A 20,132-nucleotide genomic window follows, 5' to 3' on the forward strand; every position below is an offset into this window, starting at 1 on the left:
CGGTGAGGGGAGGAGGAGGGGTCACCAGCACCCAGGGTTCAGAGAACGCTGCACCCATCCCCGAGGCCCAGCGTGTCAGCACCACGGACAGCGCCCACCTGGGCTCCGGGAGCCCATGACTGTTTACTTTGTGGGCTGGTGCCCCCAGAGCCCAGCCTGCGTGTCCGGCTGTGACGACGTTGTTGCTTCTGTCCCTGTAATCACGGCTTTGCTTCTCTGCCATTTTCCAGGTAGCCGGGGCTGCTAAACCAGTGATTTTGGATAAGTGCTGGTTCCGTAAGAATAGCGCCTCTGATGTTCTCCGGCCCGCAGTGGATCTGTCCACTCTGACAGCCACTTTGTGATGGGAGGGCAGCTTTAATTCCCACCGTGACCGGGGAAGCTCCCTGTTTCCCTCACCCAGGGAGGACAGGGTGGGGCACGGTCCCCAGGGAGTGTGGCTGCTTGTTTTGCTTTTGGAGGGGAACAAATGGCCGAGGCTCGCATGGCTCCTGCGGTCTCCTCCCCCTCGGGGCTGGACGGGGGAGAATTGCAGGTTTGGAGAAGCCTTCCCCTCTTCTGCCCGGCCTCCAGCTCATGCAACGTTGGGCCTTGGAGACTTGGTTGCTGCCCGTCCCAGGGCTCAGGGGATCCCTCAGGGGGAGGCCTCTTGGCCCATCCCAGTAGTGCAGGCTCTGCCCCTGCCTAGGGTCCAACCAACCGTGGGGGCCAGGCATTCAGGGAGTCCAAACAGCAGACAGCAGAGGTGTTGGGTCTGTGAGTCGGCCGTCCACCTCCTGGGAGCCTGTCTCCCTCCTCTCCTCCATCTCCCCTCCCCTCCTCGCCATCCTGCTCTCACCCTCCCCTCCTCTCCCGCCCCTCCTCTTCCTCCCCTTCCCTCCCTCCCTCCCCTCCCCTCCTCTTCCTCCCCTCCTCTTCCTCTCCTCCCCTCCCCTCCTCCCCTCCCCTCCTCTCCTCTTCCTCCTCTCCCCTGCATTTCCCTCCCCTCCTCTTCCTCCTCTCCCCTCCATCTCCCTCCCCTCCCCTCCTCTCCCTCCCCTCTCTCCCCTCCCCTCCTCTCCCTCCTCTCCTCTTCCTCCCCTCCCCTCCCCTCCTGGCACAGTGACTGGCACTGGGGATTTGGGTACCCAGAGTCTCCACTTGGGGGGTCAGTTACTCTTAGAGCCACTTTCCTGGGGGTTAGGAGTAGATGCTTTTGTATTTTGCTTTTCCCTAATGTCCCACTTGTCCCTGGAACTCCTTAGAAAGTCATCGCGTAGCTGAGTGGTCATATGAGTAGTGTGCTTGTGCTGCTGTAATTGGTTCTGGATCGCGTCTTTGTGTGTAGTTCCGTGACCCCGTGCAGGACGCTATCCTGTGGACAAATTGAAGGGCAGAGGGCATGGACAGTGGTAAGGCCCTCGGCGCAGTTTGCCAACCTGGCGGCCACTCCAAGGTCAGATGAAACCGCGTCCCCTTGAAGGGCTGAAGTCGAGGCCGGGCAGTCCCCTCCCCTCCTGTCAGCCTCCAAAGGCCTGGCCTTGGTGACCTGAGTTGATTTGATTTTTGTGCCGCCTCTTACATGCTTATGCCGGGCAGTGCCTGCTGGGCTCGCTGGCAGCGCTTGAACAACGCCCTCCGGAGGCCACCTGCCAGGTCTCTGCTCCACTCACCCCCATCACACTCCCACAGCAGCTCTGAGGCACAGCGACAGTCACCCCATTTTATAGATGAGAAAACTGAGGCCTGGAGGAGTTAGCAGTCACGTGGATCGTTGGCGGGGTCCGGGTTGGAACCTCCCTCCGTCTGCCTTTGGTGCCTTGTTCTTGCCTGCTCCTGCTGCAGGGCTGTGAGCCAGGCGGGGCCGGCCTCCCTGCAGCCTCCTGCCGTCACGTTGGAACGCGTGGGCTGTCTCTGGCACAGCCTGGCCATTACACTCCAGCTGTGAAATCGTTGTTGAATTTTTCATTAGGTGTTTTGATTTTTTTCAAAGTTTACAAACAGCAAACTTCCACGCGGAGTTTGCTACAGTCGCGTCTGCTAACTGCTCAGTCATCATGGGGATCCTGAGAGAGCGGCGGGAGCCCCGGGGCTCTTTTCGCTTGCAGGTGTGTGGATCTCATGTTAAGGCGATTTGAAATGTGCGTCTATATATAGCATCATATGTGTAGTGAAATTCACTCAAGTTCTGTGAGTTTTTTTTTAAATGCATAGTACAGGCAGAAAGACAAAAAGAGACACACACATAACAGGGAAAGAGGGAGAGAGAACAAGAGAGGGAAGGAGGGAGGGAGGGAGGGAGAGAGAGAGAGAGAGAGAGAGAGAGAGATTGAGATCTCCCATCCATTGGTTCATCCCCCAATAGCCTGAATGGCATTGGGCCAAAGTCAGGGGCTGGGAGCTCCAGTCTGGGTCCCTGTGGGTGACAGGAGCCCCGCCCTTGAGCCATCAGCTCTGCCTCCTAGGGTCTGCATCAGCAGGGCTCGGACGGGAACCCAGCACTCCGCAGGGGCCTCGGTGCCTCACCTGCCGCGTCACGTGCCTACACCCCCTGTGAGCTTTCACACTCACATTTAGTGCACGGAGAAGGGAACTCAGCTCCAGGACCTGGGCTCACAGCCTTGGGGTGTTGCTCAGTCCCCTCTGCTTGTGGGCGGGGGTGTCGCAGGGTCGAGAACAAGTGTGGTTCTGTGTCCCACACGCTGCACAGGGTGTGAGCCCATCTTGGGTCCCACCTGCACCCTTGTTGGTCGTGTGAGCCTGGGGGGGCCACACCTGTCTCTGAACCTCATTTCTGATCACCCCTAATGCTCCTTAGGAACCATTCAGCACAAACTGTCACCGAGTGTGACTCTCATGCACTTCCCAGGGGGTCTCCTGTGTCTCTCCGATGACTTCCCACATTGGGGAGACTCGGGGGGGCGTGGACTCCGCTCCTGCCTTCAGGGTTCACGGCTTACATGCTGGGTAATCATCGCCTCTGCTATTGGTCAGTACAGACTTGTTGTTAAAAAAAGATTTATTTTATTTATCTGAAAGACTTACAGTGAGAGAAAGAGAGAGAGGAAGAGAGAGAGAGAGATCTTCCACCCACTAGTTTACTCCCGAAATGGTCTCATTGGCTGGGTCTGTGCCAGGCTGAAGCCAGGAGCCGGGAGCTTCCTCCAGGTCTCCCACATGGGTGCAGGGGCCCAAGGACTCGGGCTGTCCATTGCTGCTTCCCTGGGTGGATTAGCAGGGAGCTGGATCGAAAGTGGAGCAGCCGGGACTTGAACTGGTGCTCGTATGGGATTCCGGTGTTGTAGGTGGTGGCCTAACCCACTGAGCCACCCTGCTGGTCCCTGATAGAGAATTTTCTAAACTCGCTACACCTGGGCAATTCTTTTCTTATTTTTAATTTTTTGTTAAAGATTCATTTTATTTATTTGAAAGAGTTATATATATATATATATATAGAGAGAGAGAGAGAGAGAGAGAGAGGTCTTCCATCTGCTGGTTTACTCCCTAATTGGCCACAATGGTCAGAGCTGAGCCAATCCAAAGCCAAGAGCCAGGAGCTTCTTCTGGGTCTCCCATGTGGGTGCAGGGGCCCAAGGACTTGGACCATCTTCCACTGCTTTCCCAGATGCATCAGCACGGAGCTAGATTGGAAGTGGAGCAGCCGGGACTCGAACCTGTGGCCATATCGGATGCCAGCGCTGCAGGCCAGGGCTTTAACTCACTGTGCCACAGCATACCTGGGCACTTCTTTCTTGGACAATACTCACCAGACACCCTCTGAGCTCTGAAGTACATGGCTTTGAGAGCCGACAAAAAGGCACAGGGACTCTTCCAGGCTTAGTTTGAGAAACACCCTGGCACTGCAGCGCCCCCATGTGGACGCTGCACACAAGGGCGCCCATGGGGAGGCGTGGGTCTGAACAGTGTCTGACTCCCGGAAGCAGAGCTGCACCGATCCGAAGCCAGGAGCCAGGAGCTTCTTCCGGGTCTCCCACGTGGGTGCAGGGGCCCAAGGACCTGGGCCATCTTCCACGGCTTTCCCAGGCCACAGCAGAGAGCTGGATCGGAAGTGGAGCAGCCAGGATTCAAACTGGCGCCCATATGGGATACTGGCACTGTATTCAGTGGCTTTACCTGCTACACCACAGCGTCAGCCCCTAGATTTATTTTATGTATTAGAGAGATTGATTGATTGACTTTCCAACCGCTAGTTCATTCCCCAAATAGCTGCAAAGCCCAGATCTGGGCCAGCCTGAAGCTGGGAGCCAGGAGCTCCCTCGGAGCGGAAGCGGAACCTGCACGGAAGATGTCTTTGGTGGTTTCCTGTCTTCTGAAGGGTTTCCAGATGAGTCATTAGCATGTTCAATAATGAGTGAAGGAATTCCTGCTCCACAAATGCCCCAGTTTCTTCAACCAACGAATGACTTCAAAGGGAGGAGGAGCTGGGTGGGTTCTGACGGAGAACTCGAGCAGGTGCACGGTGCGGGACTGGCGTGGATGCCCATTCAGACCCAGCAGTCGTGGCAACGCGGCTTTGCAGCCATCGAGTCGAAGGGAGCAGATTACCGGCTGATGGGAAGGCATGGCTGCTCCTGGGGGTGGTTGGGATCATGGGTGCTGGGTACGTTTATCTGAGGAGTCCTCACTGGTCAGAGACACACGGAAGAATCTAGCTGGAACTATTCGATGTTTGGGATTTGTTTTAAAATAGCTCAGCGAAAACGAAATCAAGAGTTTGAGGGTAAAATGAGAACGGCAGAGTATTGAACAGCCAGACGCTGCAGTTGCGTGATGGGATTTTTTGATCACTTCTCTTTATTTATTTTAATTAAAACATTATTTTGAAAGGCAGAGCTGCAGAGGAAAACGTTGAAAGAAGACAAAAGAGAGGCTGCTGGTCACATCCACGCTTCAAAGGCAGCCACTGTTAATTGTTGTTTTCTGCATATTTGAGATTTTTTTAAAAGATTTGTTTATTTGAAAGGCAGAGTTACAGATATCCAGCGCCGCGGCTCACTAGGCTAATCCTCCGCCTGTGGCGCCGGCACACCGGGTTCTAGTCCCAGTTGGGGCACCGGATTCTGTCCTGGTTGCCCCTCTTCCAGGCCAGCTCTCTGCTGTGGCCCGGGAGTGCAGTGGAGGATGGCCCAAGTGCTTGGGCCCTGCACCCCATGGGAGACCAGGAGGAAGTACCCGGTTCCTGGCTTCGGATCAGCGCAGCACACCAGCCTCAGCGGCCATTAGGGGGTGAACCAACGGAAAAGGAAGACCTTTCTCTCTGTCTCTCTCTCTCTCACTGTCCACTCTGCCTGTCAAAAAAAAAAAAAAAAAAGGCAGAGTTACAGAGAGGAGAGATGGAGAGAGAGATCTTCCACCTGCTGGTTCACTCCCCAAATGGCTGCAACAGCCAAGGCTGGGCCAGGCCGAAGCCAGGAGCCTGAAGCTTCTTCCGGGTCTCCAATGCAGGTGCAGGGGCCCAAGCACTCGGGCCATCTCCCACTGCTTTCCCAGGCGCATTAGCGGGGAGCTGATTCGGAAGTGGAGCAGCCGGGACATGAACCGGTACCCATATGGGATGCTGGCACTGCAAGCAGCGGCTTAACTGGCTGCACCACAACGCCGGTCCCTTGGTCACTGTTTTACGTTTAAAATATTAGGGAATTTTTGTGTAAGAAGTGAACGAACCGGAACACTGACACCCGTGCTCTGCTTTGCGTTTCAGAGCGACCGGCTGCTCATCAAAGGCGGGCGCGTCGTCAACGATGACCAGTCCTTCTACGCTGACGTCTACCTGGAGGACGGAGTGATCAAGTGGGTGGACCCGGGCGAGCCGGCCTCCGCGGGGTGCGGGTGGGGGTTCTGCCCACGGAGGTCTGGGCAGGCACGGGTGTGCGCCCCGCGTCCCGCATGCTGGGCTCTCTGCTACGTATGGACGGGCCCCTGTCACCCGGCGCTCTCCCGCAGTGGGGGGTACAGCCCTGTTGTGGCGGGCGAGGCTGCCGGGTGCTGCTCCACGCTGCAGGCTGTGAGCGGCCTGGGTTCCCTCTCGGACTCTGCCTCCATTCTCTGCTGTTTCTTCACCTGCTCACACCTCCGCACCTGAGGGAGGGGAGGGGGGAGGGGAGGGAGGGGAGGGGAGGGAGGGGAGGGGACGGGAGGGGGGCGCCCTGGCTCTGCACCTGGGGGAGGGGAGAGGAGGGGAGGGGAGGGGGGCGCCCTGGCTCTGCACCTGGGGGAGGGGAGGGGAGGGGAGGGGGCCCTGGCTCTGCACCTGGGGGAGGGGAGGGGAGGGGAGGGGGCCCTGGCTCTGCACCTGGGGGAGGGGAATGTGCCCTGGCTGGCCCTTGGGAGCAGTCCGGGGTTTCCCTCTCCTGCATCCTGCTGGCTCCTTCTTAGCCATGCTTGTGACGGCCCAGGGGTCCGCTGTGGTGGCCAAAGCAACATTGGCCTCTCCCTGTTCTGGGCGCGGGAAGGCTTGGGTCCAGGTGCCTTCGGGGCCGGTTCCTCCCGAGGCCTCTCTCCACCCCTGGAGCTCTCTCTCTCTCTCTCTGACAAGGACGGGCCGTGTTGGGGGCAGGTCCCACTCCTGTGAACTCATTTAACCATAACTGCCTCCTCAAAGGCCCTAGCTCCAACTCCAGCCCCACGGGGGGAGGGGGACTCTGGGGACGCTGGGGACGCTGGGGACGCTGCTTCCCCAGCTGCTGCCTCGCACCAGGCCTTGGTTTTCCTGTGGCCTCCCGCTCTTTGGCTGTGCCGGGCGGCTGCGGTTCTCTTGCCCTGAGGCGAGAAGGACCTGGGTGCACTGGCTCCCCAGCCTCTTCCCCTGGGATCAGGACTAGAGGAGGAGACCCTCCCCGGGCCAGCTGGGGCTTAGCTCAGGTAGGGAAGGCACGGGCAGTCTGAGCGAGGTGAGGGTCAGACAGGGCCACCTGCACGACAGTGAGGAGGAGGAGGAGGAGTGCGGAGGGGAGGGCGAGAGGAAGCCGTGGGCTGTTGGGAGCACTCAAGAGACGCGTCCTTGAAGTGCCCCATGAAGAGCAGGTGCACAGGGCACAGGGACCGTCCCTTCCTCTGTCTGTCCACCCCGACTCCAGCTCCACGCTCTGATCATTTCAAGCCGGCTCGGGCCTCCCCACCGCTCACTCCCTCTCCCAGCCATGATGAAACTCGCCATGCAGCCCCTGCTCAATCTGCAGCTGGAGCCGTCTGCTAGAGTGCCCTGTCCCCCGTCCCCCAGGGCACCCCCTGTCCCCCAGGGCACTTCCTGTCCCCCAGGGCACCCTCTATCCCCCAGGGCACCCTCTGTCCTCCATGCCACCCCCTGTCTCTCCAGGGTACCCCCTGTCCCCCAGGGCACCCCTGTCCTCCAGGGCACCCTGTGTCCCCCATGGCACCCCCTGTCCTCCAGGGCACCCTCTGTCCCCCATGGCACCCCCTGTCCCCCAGGGCACCCCCTGTCCTCCAGGGCACCCCCTGTCCTCCAGAGCACCCCCGTCCCCCATGGCACCCTTTGTCCCCCAGGATACCCCCTACCCCCTAGGGCACTGGTCTCTGGCTCCTCTTTGCCCTTCTGGGCCAGTCCAGGTAATTCCTCCTCCAGGAAGCCTGCCCTGATGCTGACCTGGTGCAGGTGCATCCCCGTGTCCCTCCAGCCCGTGGGCAGCTGACCGTCGCTGCCTTCCTCTTGTGGGCTGTGCGGAGGACAGCCCTAGTGTTGGTGGAGGGCGGTGCCAGTCATCCGGACCTGTGAGACCACGAGGACGTTGCTCTCGGCAACGTGGGACCACCTGGACCCGGAAGGGGCAAGAGGCAAACTGGGGGTCTCTCACCCACCGCTTCTTAGACAGAAAGCAGCTCTGGGGGCAGTACCCCTTTGAGTGGGGGCCCCAGCGCTTCGGGGGCATGGGAGGGTAAAATAGTGCTGAGAGCTGTTTCCCCGGCCCCTGGCCCTGGGAGCTGCCCGTTGCTTTAAGTTTGACCTGGCCGCCTCCAGCCCACCCTCCCTCGGCCGAGCAGCCCCGTGAAATCATCAGGCCTGGCTCTGCCAATGCAGCCGTGGGCAGGACTCGAAATCCAGTGGCTTTGTTGAGTTCACACAGCCTGCAAAGGATGCCTTGAGATCCAAACCCCCCCTCCCCCCAGGGAAAAGGTCCCCCAGCCCTGCAGATCCCAGTGTGTATACAGATGGAGCACGTGGTTGCCAGTTGCGCTGCATTAAGCGCTTGCTGTATGCACGGACACCTGGAGCAGTAAGACCTGGGTTAGCTAGACTGTTGTGGAAATCGGCAGCTTCCCCGGCATTTAAACCCCGGTGCTGCTTGCCTTGGAGCGCCGGCATTGCTTTCCCGCCTGGCAGCGACCGACCGCGGCCTGGCCCAGCCCCGGGAGCTGTGGGTCTCCCGCGTCCTCGCGCCCTCCCGCCCTCGCACGCCGCTCCTGCGCGCCCTTTGTCCTGTTTCCCTCTGAGTCCTGGGCTCCCCTCCAGGTTTGCCCCAGGCCAGGGAGGGTGACTGCGCCTGTGTGCTGGAGGCAGAGAGGCAGCCAGGCCTGCTGGACAGAGCCCTGGCACCAGACTTGGGAAGGCAGGCCCAGCGCCAGCCTGCTGTGTGGCCTTGGGTACGGCCCCAGCCCTCTCCGGGCCCCGTGTGGTCCTCCCTCACCGGGAGATGGGAGGAGGTCGGCCAGAGACAGGAACGGCTGCCAGCGAGGGGACTTGGGTGGTGACGGTCGCCTGCTCCGGTGGGCTGGGCCATGACTCTAGGCGAGCTCCCTGCCTGGCTGTGCCGAAGGGGGCAGCCAGAGCCCCAGCGCCCCCAGAGCCCCGTCGGCTGGGACTGTGCCCCACCCTTGCCAGGGGCTCGTATTTGGGCTGTGACCCCATCTTTAACCGCTGTTGTGAGCACTGAGCGAGACGCCCATGAGCGCTCTGAAGCCCGGCCCAGCCGGTGACGCTGCCTGCGCGGCGTGCGAGGGCTGGCGTGGCTTCCAGGGGCTCTCTGCCCTTGGCTCCTGGAGAAAGAAGGTGGCAGGACTGGGCCAAACAGGGCTTCTGTGAATCAAGTCAGAGGTGACGGAGGGGCAGGCTGCTGACCGGGCCTGAGGGTGGGCGGTCACACTGCCCCCTGCAGGCCTGGGAAGGGAGAGTCCCACCACAGCCTGGCCCAGGAGGCTGCACCGTTGCCCTGCGGGGGTGGCTGCTGTGGGGGCCCTGACAGGCTTGGGAAAATCAGGGTGCTGCTGATCCCACGAATGCAGAGCGCGATTATTGCCATTATTATTATTCTTCACATAAAGTCACCTCTGTCAGATCTCGAGGGCTCAGCCAGGCATTGACCTTGGCAGCTGCCGAGTCCCTGTCCTGGTTCTGGTTGAACACCTTGACATCACCCCTGAGAAAAACCCACAGCCATCGCCTGTCGCCATGAGTGCCCGTGTGGGCCCCGGGGGCCGGGCTGCTGAGTGCTTGGCTCCCCCCTCCCTGTTTGGAGTTTTCCCTCCTGCTGAGGGGTCTCCAGCACCTGTTACCCAGGGAGCAGACGTGATGGACAGCTGTGCTGACGCTCCCGCCCCGGCTGCCCCCCCTCCCCCGGCTCAGCAGATCTCGCACGCCCAGAGAGCGTCTGTCGCCTTGTTTGGCCGTGCTCCTGCGTGAACCCAGGTTGCCCGAATGGCTCAGCTGCTCGGGCTGCTATGACCATGAGTGCTGTCCCCCGGTCTGGAGGCGGCAGTGCCAGGCCAGGGCGCTGGCAGGGCTGGCGCCTCCTGAGGCCGCTCTCCTTGGCTTGTCCCCCCACCCCGTGTGTCCTGATGTCGCCCTGTAAGAGCAGCCTGCGTCCGACAGGGGGACCCGTTCTTGCTGACCTACAGACACAGGCACTTTCGGGGGTCGCGGGAGGACCCCGTTCGGCACCAGTGCCGCCCACGGCAGGAGCTGTCAGACAGAGCTTGGGGATTGTCACCGCCTCAGTGCCGCAATGGCTTCCGTCTCTCTGTCCCCAATAGCATGGTCCACAGTGTGCACGGTGCCCAGGAGCAGCAACCTGGAGCCTCCTCCCACCAGCGTCTCTCCCATGGCGGAGTCAGCTCTGCTCCCTCTGCCCCCAGTGGGGCTCCCTGATGACAGGCGGAGGGAGGCGGCCTGCCTCGGGCTCCCCGGCCCCCTGTGCTGTGCTGGCTTCTTCCTGGCCCCCTGAACCCCGCTGAGTGACCAGTACTCCTGGGGCTCCGTGGCGCGTTTGCCCCTTTCATTTTGCTTTTGAGAACTGAAGGTTGGTCTGTTGTTTGTTGCCAGACAAATCGGAGACAACTTGATTGTCCCTGGGGGAGTGAAGACCATCGAGGCCAATGGACGGATGGTCATTCCTGGCGGCATCGACGTCAACACGTACCTGCAGAAGCCCTCGCAAGGCATGACGGCGGCCGACGACTTCTTCCAAGGGACCAAGGCGGCTCTGGCGGGCGGGACCACGATGATCAGTGAGTTGCAGCGCCCCCTGCCTTAGGGATGCGGGCTGGGAGTTCTCATCAGCTCCCAGTGGGCCCTGTGCCCAGGGGATGAAGATGATGATGGTGGTGATGATGGTGGTGATGACGATGGAGATGATGATGGCGATGATGGTGGTGATGATGGTGATGATGATGGTGATGATGATGGTGGTGATGATGGTGATGATGATGGTGATGATGGAGGTGATAATGGTGGTGATAATGGAGATGATGATGGTGGTGATGACGATGGAGATGATGGTGGTGATGATGATGATGGTGATGATGGTGATGGTGATGATGGTGATGATGATGGTGGTGATGGTGGTGATGATGGTGATGACGATGGAGATGATGGTGGTGATGACGATGGTGATGATGGTGATGATGATGGTGGTGATGACGATGGAGGTGATGATGGTGATGATGGTGATGATGATGGAGATGATGGTGATGATGGTGATGATGGTGGTGACGATGGAGGTGATAATGGAGGTGATGATGGAGATGATGATGGTGATGATGATGGTGGTGATGATGATGGTGATGATGGTGATGACGATGGAGATGATGGTGGTGATGATGGTGATGACGATGGTGATGATGGTGATGACGATGGAGATGATGGTGGTGATGATGATGGTGGTGATGATGGTGATGACGATGGAGATGATGGTGGTGATGATGATGATGGTGGTGATGGTGGTGATGATGATGATGGTGGTGATGATGGTGGTGATGATGGTGGTGATGATGATGATGGTGGTGATGACGATGGAGATGACGATGGTGATGATGGTGATGACGATGGAGATGATGGTGGTGATGATGATGATGATGGTGGTGATGGTGATGATGATGATGGTGGTGATGATGATGGTGGTGGTGATGATGGTGGTGATGATGATGGTGGTGATGATGGTGGTGATGATGATGGTGGTGATGATGGTGGTGGTGATGATGGTGGTGATGATGGTGGTGGTGATGATGGTGGTGATGATGGTGGTGATGATGATGGTGGTGATGATGGTGGTGATGATGATGGTGGTGATGATGGTGGTGGTGATGATGGTGATGATGATGGTGGTGGTGATGATGATGGTGATGATGATGGTGGTGATGACGACGGAGATGATGGTTCAATGCCGTTCTCGCTGTAGTGCTTCTGACACAGGTCCGTGTCTCACAGAGTGTGTTAGTGCTGTGGGGGGGACACAGGATGATGTCATGCCCACATGGGTGTCACAGCTTTTTAAAAATGGCCTTCATGTGTATGGGAAGACAACAGCTCGTGCACCCTGGATTTTACTGCCTAGGAAGGGGTTGAAGTTAGCATGTTGGTTTTAGATGCTGGTTTAAAGACAGAGGGGGCGTGGCTGTGAGTGGACGGGGTCCCAGCAGTTGGTGATGGAGGATGGGACTTATGGGGGGAGGAAGAGTGATGGTTTCGTGGCTTCTGCTGGCTCTGCTACCCCATGCTGGGGTGGAGGTGGGGAGAGGGGTTTGCCCGTGACCTGGGAGAGGGGCGGTGTTGCAGGAGTTCCAAGCCTGCTGGTTTTCGGGAGCTTTTGAGGTCTCCCCGTGGGAAGGTCAAGTGCATGACCAGGGTCAGGGTTCCATAGCTCAGAGGAACTGGTGCATATTTTTAAAAATTTTATTTATTTGAAAGGTAGAGAGAGAGAGAGAGAGAGAGAGAGAGACTTCCATCTGCTGGGTCACTACCCTGCAACAGCTGGGGCTGGGCCAGGCTGAAGCCAGGAGCCAGAAGCTCCATCCAGGTCTCCCACGTGGGTGCAGGGGCCCAAGCACTTGGACCATCCTCTGCTGCTTTCCCAGGTGCATTAGCGGGGAGCTGGAATGGAAGTGGTGCAGCTGGCACTCGAGCTAGTGCGCGCTTGGGATACCCGCTGTGCCACATGGCAGCCCCGAGGTGCTACCTGTTAATGAGCAAGCACACAAACTGACACCTTCTAGAACCAGGCCTGACCACGTAACGGACGAGCAGAGCAGGAAGCGCCAGCAGGGAGACTGAGAAGAAGCAGCCAAAGAAACAGGACAAGAAAGAGGCCCAGAAAAAGCCATTCGGTGTGTTGCCATGGCAACCGGGGGACCGAGTTTCTAGAAAGGGGAATGAGTGTGCCGTGAGGGGCCCTGCGGAGGGAGGGTGGGGGGTCTCCTGGAGATGTGCAGAGGCCGGTGCTGCCCAGGGGTGGGGCGCCAAGTAGGGACTGCACCGTGGGACACCCCGCCAGAGGCAGTGGCTAGCTGGGGATGTAGGGTCAGGCCAGTGTGAAGCAGGAGGGCCCCTTCTGGGTCCACCTTACACTACGTGATCTGAAAGTGGTGGTGACCTTAGGATTTGAGTGTCGTCCAAGGGGGCAGTGTGGCGTCACGTGGAGGTTCAGGCTCCTGGCTTGCCCCTGGGAGCGTTGCCTCCCCTCCTCTTACTCGTGTGTGACCTCAGACACACTACTGACCCTGAGGTCTGTGAGACGTGGCTGTCGGGGTTCACATGTGATGTGAACCATGTGGTGTGTCGGGGTTCACGTGCGATGGGTGTGAGAGTGAGGTAATTCATGTAAAACCCTCGAGGCACTGCCTGACACATAGAAAGCAACTGACAGGCAGCTGGGATGATGGTGATGGAGACAGCAGACGCTGGTGATGATGGCACTGCTGTGCTCATGGTGATGGTGGTGACAGTGACGGGCCATGCTGATGGTGGTGATGACGATGGAGGTGATGGTGGTGATGGTGGTGATGACGATGGAGGTGATGGTGGTGATGACGATGGAGATGGTGGTGATGATGATGATGGTGATGATGGTGGTAATGATGATGGTGATGATGGTGGTGATGACGATGGAGGTGATGGTGGTGATGATGATGGTGATGATGGTGGTGATGATGATGATGGAGATGGTGGTGCTGATGTGATGATGATGGTGATGATGGTGGTGATGATGGTGATGGTGATGGTGGTGATGATGGTGATGATGATGGTGGTACTGATGGGGTGATGATGGTGGAGATGGTGGTGGTGATGATGGTGATGATGATGGAGATGATGATGGTGATGATGGTGATAATGATGGTGGTGATGATGGTGGTGATGACGATGGAGATGGTAGTGGGGATGGGGTGATGATGATGGAGGTGATGATGGTGCCAGGCAGTGGTGATGGTGGTGCTGATATGGCCACCACTGGAACAGCTTGGGTCCTAAGCATCATGCTGCATGTTGCTCTGCCCTAGTTGACCACGTCGTTCCTGAACCTGGGTCCAGCCTGCTGGCCTCCTTTGAGAAGTGGCATGAAGCGGCCGACACCAAGTCCTGCTGTGACTACTCCCTGCACGTGGACGTCACCAGCTGGCATGACGGGGTCCGGGAGGAGCTGGAGGTGCTGGTGCAGGACAAAGGTCAGTTGGCCCTGGAGGGGGACTTCGGGGTCTCTGGTTTAGGGTAGATCCCAAGATTAGGTGGAGATACAGATCCCTTTATTTGCATTGGCTGAACCCAGTGAAAATCCAGACTTCCCTTCCCCTGCCCACCCCGACCCCCACCGGCCCCAGGAGTCTGCGGAGACCCTGGGAGTGTCCCGGGTTCCACTGCCAGGCGTGCGGGTCCCTCGCTGGCCCAGCCTCCCTTTCCTGTCTGCACCGGAACCCAGCCCAGCTACTGTTGTCCTGGCTGTCGCCTTCTAGACCCAGCTCAGCCAGCACCGTCTGCCGTGGCCCCGGTCAGGGCTGCTCTGTTCCCGGAAGGCCCAGCGCTGCGTCCTTGGGCCTCTCCGGGGCATCTGTTCCTGTTGGGCTGGGACTAAGGGACATGGGTCACGCGTGTGGCTCCTGCGTTCCATCCTGAGCCCCACAAGGGAGGGGGGACTGATTTCAACCACTCTCCCCACCCCGACTCACCTCCGGGTGCACAGCAGGAGTCCCTCCCAGTACAGATGCTTCACATCACATGGAGGGGAGTCGAACCCCAGACCCCGGGGAGCAGAGCAGAGCAGGCTGAGGCAGGGCAGGACCGCGGTCTAGGCTGGGGCGCAGGGGCACCCCGAGAACTGTTGGCCTCCCTCGGGGGACTTCACGGAGCCTGCGTGTGTTTCCAACTGGAATACACCTGCTGTGTTTTCTCATTATGAAACGATTATTGCTTCCAACACAACAGCAAAAAAAGCCAGGAAATTGAGAGTGGGAAAAAGACTTCCCGCCCCCGCCCCCGGCTCTGCCCCCAGCCGCAGCTGCCCGCTAACGTGCGGTGTCCTTGGCGTCCATTCCCGTCCGCCGAGACGGCGTCTTTCCTTGGGCGGTCGTACGGTTGCTGTTATTTGGAAGTTGCATTTTTTTTCCCACTTAACGTTTTATGAGTAATTTTATCAGGAACTTTTTAATGGCTCGTGAGAGTCCATGTAATGGTTAATTTGCTCAATGTCATGGTTAACTTGCTGAGCTAATTTCCTTTTATTGGGTACTTGGGTTTTCCATTTATTTTATTGTACAACGTGTTGCGGTGAATGTCTTTGGGCGTAAGCACTTGTTTGCATTTCTAATTACTTCCTTAGGCTCACAGGGATGGAGTCCCAAAGTCAAAGGGTTTCACATTTTTCAGGAGCTTGGTGCTTCCTGCCCGATCGGTGTCCGGCATGCGGCACGGCCCGGTGCGCCCACGCCGGTCTCCGGTCCCCTGCTGCTTGCACCGCTGGGCGTCGCTGCCTCCGAGAGCCTTGGTGGTTTGATGGGTGAACGGTTCTGTGCCTTTACTGCTTTCCTTGGAGGTGCTTGAGCTCCGGCTCCGCTGAACGCCCTGCGTGGGTGTCTCCTCTCGTGCCTATCGGGTGTATTTGCCTGCTGTCAGTTTGCATGTTTCATGCCTGTTATACCCGATTGCGTCCGTTGTGGCTGCTGGGAGTCCGGTCAGCAGTCGGGGACTGACCGCTGTGTGTCTTGCTTTCCTTGCCTAATTAAGTCCTGAGCCGTCCCCCTCCGACCCCACTGCGTGGGGTTTAACAGCTTCGCCATGGACGCCATCAGGAGGGCGTGGCCAGGGGTTGGGGTGGAATGCTGGGGTCTCATCATGGTCGAGGGAGACCACCAGGCTCTGGCTGCAGGCGGGACATTTGTCGGGGTCCTCACATCCAGGACATTTCCCTCGGAGAGAGAGGAGAAACAGCAGTGGCCAGGAAAAGCGTCACTCAAGTTCCAGACGCACTCGTGGGTCTGCGGGCGGCCGACCCGTGTCGGCCATGCTGGTATTGATCGATGTTCCAGGGTTAGAACACGTGGGTGCCGTCCCGGGTGAACGGGACAACCTAGCGTGGGACTGCGCAGAGCGTTTTCCGGTGTACATGTGCCGACATACATGTGTCTTCCATGCATGCACGCACTCACATATATGTACGTGTGCACATGAAACTTCTAGATAAATGGAGCCTTTTGTTAATGTGCATGGAATTCTGCAGTATGTTTTTCACTCTGTAACGTGGGAAACCAGGCCACCCCTCCCCCACTCACTGTCAGTGTTCCCTGGGGCCCACCACTCCCCCCTCCGTGTCCCTTTCTCCCCTTGGAGAGACCATGGAGGTCATTTAAAGGTTGGGAGATGTGTGCCAAGTGCTCAGGGCGGTGCTGGCTGCAGTCGGGACTGTGTGCTCTTAGCGATTATCTGTGCGCGTGTGTGCGCACTCCCCCCCCTGCCCCCAGGCCCCCCCCCCACCCCACCTTCTCATGGGACGTCGGAGTATTCCATTGCTGATCTGGTGAACTTTACATGCTCCGTGTTGTCAGCGGAGACCGAGAGATGGGCCTGCAGGCAGGGAGCCTGTGTGGTTTGCTGCTGTAACAAAGTAACAAAACCAGGCCGGCTTTGTGGTTTACCCCAGCAAACTGGTGAGCCTGGGAGTCTCCTGGGGGAGGATTTCTGCAGGGGGCGCAGCTGGAGGTGGAGCCGGGGCTCAGTGCTGCTTCCCTGTGGAGGGGGGGAAAGATGCTAGGTGGGGGTGACGTGGGGGGGGGCACTCTTTGGAGACGCAGACTGGGTTGGGAGGAGCCTCTGCTGCCTGCTGGCTCTAACAGGGTTCTGTCTGTTATACCTTCTCTCTCCCTCTCTCTCGCTCTCTCTCTCTGGGGCTGTGCCAGGTGGGTCAGGCAGGAGACACTACGCCCACTGCAGGGCAGGCTGGGCTGTGCGGCTCAGGCTGGGTTTCAGTCCAGCTGCCGCCCATCGCCTGACCTCTCTCCTGCCCTGGGCTCTTCACGTTGCGTCGGGGCTGGGGAAAGGTCGGGTCCTCAGTGCCTCTCTCTGGAGCTGGGCACACACGTGCCGGCATCCCAGCGCAGCCCCTGAGAGCAGCCGTCACACCAGCCCCGATGCACGGCGTGGGGAGAAGCCTCCATCTCTTAATAGCAGGAACTAAAGGGACATTGTGGCTGCGAGCGTTTACCGCGGAGCCTCGTTCTGTCTAACGTTATCCGTGGTCCTCCTTGTGCCAGTGTCTCTCTCTCCTCCCCAGCGACCCCTATGCTCTCAGCCGGTCACAGCATAAAGCTGTGGTCTCAGGCCCAGTAGCTGTCATGGTCTCCACACAGAGGGCAGATGAAGCTCTGTGGGCGTGGCTTCTCTTGATCCGGGGACCTGTGCCCTGAGCGGGTCTGTAATGTTCACACCCCACTTGCAATCAGCACAGTATGGGGACAGGATGGGAATAACCACAACCCACACTCCTGCCTAAAACCAGGAGAAGTGGTGGCACCTCGCCCTGGGGGTGGGGAGCGTTCCCTCGCAGAGCCCAGGCCCCTTCCCTGAGAGCAAGGTCAAGGTAGGACAGCCTAGCGCCTTTGCATGGGCCAGAGCTGGCCTGTGGCCTGTGTCCCTGTTGCTCTTGGTTTTTCACATTCTTCGAGGTTTGAAAGAGCAGAACAAAGACGACATTGGCCAGATGTGTGTGCGATCAGTGGCCCGGCCGAGATTCCGACTGGGGTTTGGTCGCAGCTCGCCCTCTGCGCTGTCACCGCTCCCCTCCCCCAGCCCCCAATGGCTCAGCTTTTTCCTACCTGTAGGAGGTCAGCAGCCCAGGAGACCCCTGCTGTTTTGAAGTCCATCAGGGTCTCTTTCAACCCAAGAGAATGCAGCTTCCTTAAACACACCGTGGGTTTCCCATGTATCAGAGCCTGGTCCACCCCATTCGGCAAATCTTGTTTGAGGTCAACCTGCTTAGCACAAGGCATTGTGCCGTGTGTGCCAGAGCCTTGAAGTCTCAGGAGCGCCTCTGTCCAGCCGGGCAAGGTGACCGGACCCCGCCCGGGAGGCGTCTGAGGTCTTAGCGGAGTTGTGGCTGTCCAGCGGCGGTTTCTCATCCAGATCTGTTTGTGCGCTGATGACAGCCGAGACGAGGAGCTGCTCTGTGCAGTCCGGCCAATCCGGGCCTCTCCTTATCCAAAGAGAGTTGAAGAGTTCATTTAGATGCAAACATTTTTAAAAATAGACTCTGCTTCTTGATGGCAGTTCTGCAAGATTTTGTCCATTTTTAGAGTGCGCCAGCCTACTTCATGTTTCCCCAGCACCTGTCTCTGCCTGAAACCAGCTCCCTTGTTTGCTTGCTGCTAATTACCCCCACTAGAACAGCGACAGGGCCCCTGCCACAGCTGTGTCCTGCATTCACAGCCAGCTCTCAGCCAACCGCTGCTCCTGCAGGAGAGACAGCCGCCAGGGCGTCTCCCACACACTCACCTCTGCTCCCTCTTTGAGCCGTCTCTCGCCCCCCCCGCACTGCCCTGGCCCCCGTGGGGGAGGCGCCAGCCTGCCCCGTGCGCAGGTGCATAGCTGTGCTGCAGAGGCCAGCAGGTGTGCTCTGGGACCCTTGGACTCAGTCCCTCACTGGGGCTCCGCCGAGCCTCCACCAGGCGTCGAGCCCTGGACCGTGGTCTGGAGTCACGTTGCATGAGCGTGGCTGTTTCCATGGCTACCGAGAGGCCAGGAGTAAAAGAGGGAGCAAGCGAGAAAGTTCCTGAGCGTTCCCAGGGCCTCGCCGCCCAGCAGGTGTCCCCTACCGGCGCCTCCTTGCGAGGAGCCTGGGAAAGCTCTGGTGGGGGCCAGGAGAAGCAGGCCACAGGGAGGGGCTTCTGGGGGCAGGAATGGTGTTTCCGCTCCACTGCTTTTCTTTTAATCTCAGGACAAAATGCCATACGAGTCCAGTGTGTGGCCTGGTGATTTAGGAAGGGGTCTCCCCCCGCCAGGCAGGGGCCAGGGCGTTGCCAGCTGCCCCCCCCCAAGACCCTTCTCTGGCCCCGTGGTAATCACAGCTCCCGCCCCTCCCCTACGTAACCACTGCCTGAGGTTTTCTAAGTAGGGTTTGCACAGAAACGCTGCTGGTGTCGAGTGTGTTTGCCTTGTTGGATGCTTGCTTCTATTCTAAGTTCAGAGCCCACTCTCGTGGTTTCTAACCTGAGCTTGCCCTGCCGGCCACCCCACTGTCCCTGGGGACTGGTGCCAGGGCGCAGCTATTAATTCTGCCACGTGTTTTCCAGTTCATTATTCCTTCTGTCTGTGTGGTTTACTTTCTACATCTGTGGGTTTTCATTCTGTCCTTGTAGCATTCCTTGTTGTGAAAGCTTACTTGCTTTATGACTTCTTCCTCTCTCCTTAAAAAAAATGCAACATGGAAAGCTATGAATTTACCTCTGGCTGCGGTCTTGCCTGTTTACTCATTGGTCTTTCTTCCACGTCTGTAGGTTGTTTTCTATTTTGCATTTCAAAATGTTGTATCTTCACAAGGCACATGGGATCATGTAAGCCCTCTTGACTAGAGGCTCAAACTTGTAGGTTAGTCTCTGAAGACAGCTTAAAATTTCTTTCCTGATCTTTCTGGAAAAAAAGATTTTTAAAAAAGACTTATTTGAAAGACCGAGAAAGAGCGGGACAGAGACAGAGAGACAGAAATATCTTCCATCCACTGGCTCACTCTCCAGATGGCTGCAACAGCTGTGGCTGAGCCAAGCCAAGCCAGGGGCCCAGAACTCCATCCAGATCTCCCACGTGGGTGGCAGGGACCCAAGCACTTGGACCATCATGCACTGCTTTCCCGGGCGCATGAGCAGGAAGCCGGATGGGAGGCAGGGCAGCTGGGACTTGAACTGGTGCTGTAGCATGGGCTGCTGATGTTGCTAGCGGCAGCTTAACCGGCCACACCACGGCTTTTGGCTTGTTTTTATTATTTCTCAGGGTGAGAGCCATTTCCATCTCATTTAAACTTTTGTCTCAAATTCTTCTTGTTCCAGTCCAAATGTTTGCTAATTCCATTACAAGTGTAGTGTGCAAAGCACGTTACAGATGTGCACGACAGAATGATAGATAAGACCTGGGCCTCCGTCCTCAAACGACTCGCAGGTGGACCAGGGAGAAGTCCCTCCTGCCCGTCCCCTGCTCCCCGGCCTGCCACACGCCGTGGCCGAGTCCCGTCCCTTCCGCCTGTGTGACTGCTCACCTGTGCGGCTCCTGCCCCGGCTCCCGGCCCCTGCACACCTGCCCTCATGCCACCAGCGTCTTCCTCCTCCTCTTTCTGCACACCCACCCTCCACGCGGCTTCCAGAACAGTCCTTCTGCCCCCAGAAGTCTCTGGTCAGGCCCCTGCCTTGCTGGATAGAGTGAGGGTCAGCCAGCGTGG

At 58.4% G+C, this 20,132-nt stretch overlaps 1 protein-coding gene across 2 annotated transcripts in view; it reads left to right on the plus strand.

Moving 5' to 3' along the window:
• The window catches only part of CRMP1 (collapsin response mediator protein 1), a 55,382-nt gene that overhangs the window by 15,798 nt on the left and 19,452 nt on the right, over positions 1 to 20,132 (plus strand). For both annotated transcript variants that reach the window (XM_070069563.2, XM_089326922.1), the window contains exons 2-4: positions 5,702 to 5,790; positions 10,274 to 10,458; positions 13,723 to 13,887. In XM_070069563.2, coding sequence (XP_069925664.1) covers positions 5,702 to 5,790; positions 10,274 to 10,458; positions 13,723 to 13,887 — 439 coding nt within the window. The remainder of the gene's footprint in view (positions 1 to 5,701; positions 5,791 to 10,273; positions 10,459 to 13,722; positions 13,888 to 20,132) is intronic.

The sequence above is a fragment of the Oryctolagus cuniculus genome, chromosome 2, assembly GCF_051225735.1.
Source record: "Oryctolagus cuniculus isolate XC-2025 breed Fujian yellow rabbit chromosome 2, ASM5122573v1, whole genome shotgun sequence".
In the NCBI taxonomy this organism is placed as follows: domain Eukaryota; kingdom Metazoa; phylum Chordata; class Mammalia; order Lagomorpha; family Leporidae; genus Oryctolagus; species Oryctolagus cuniculus.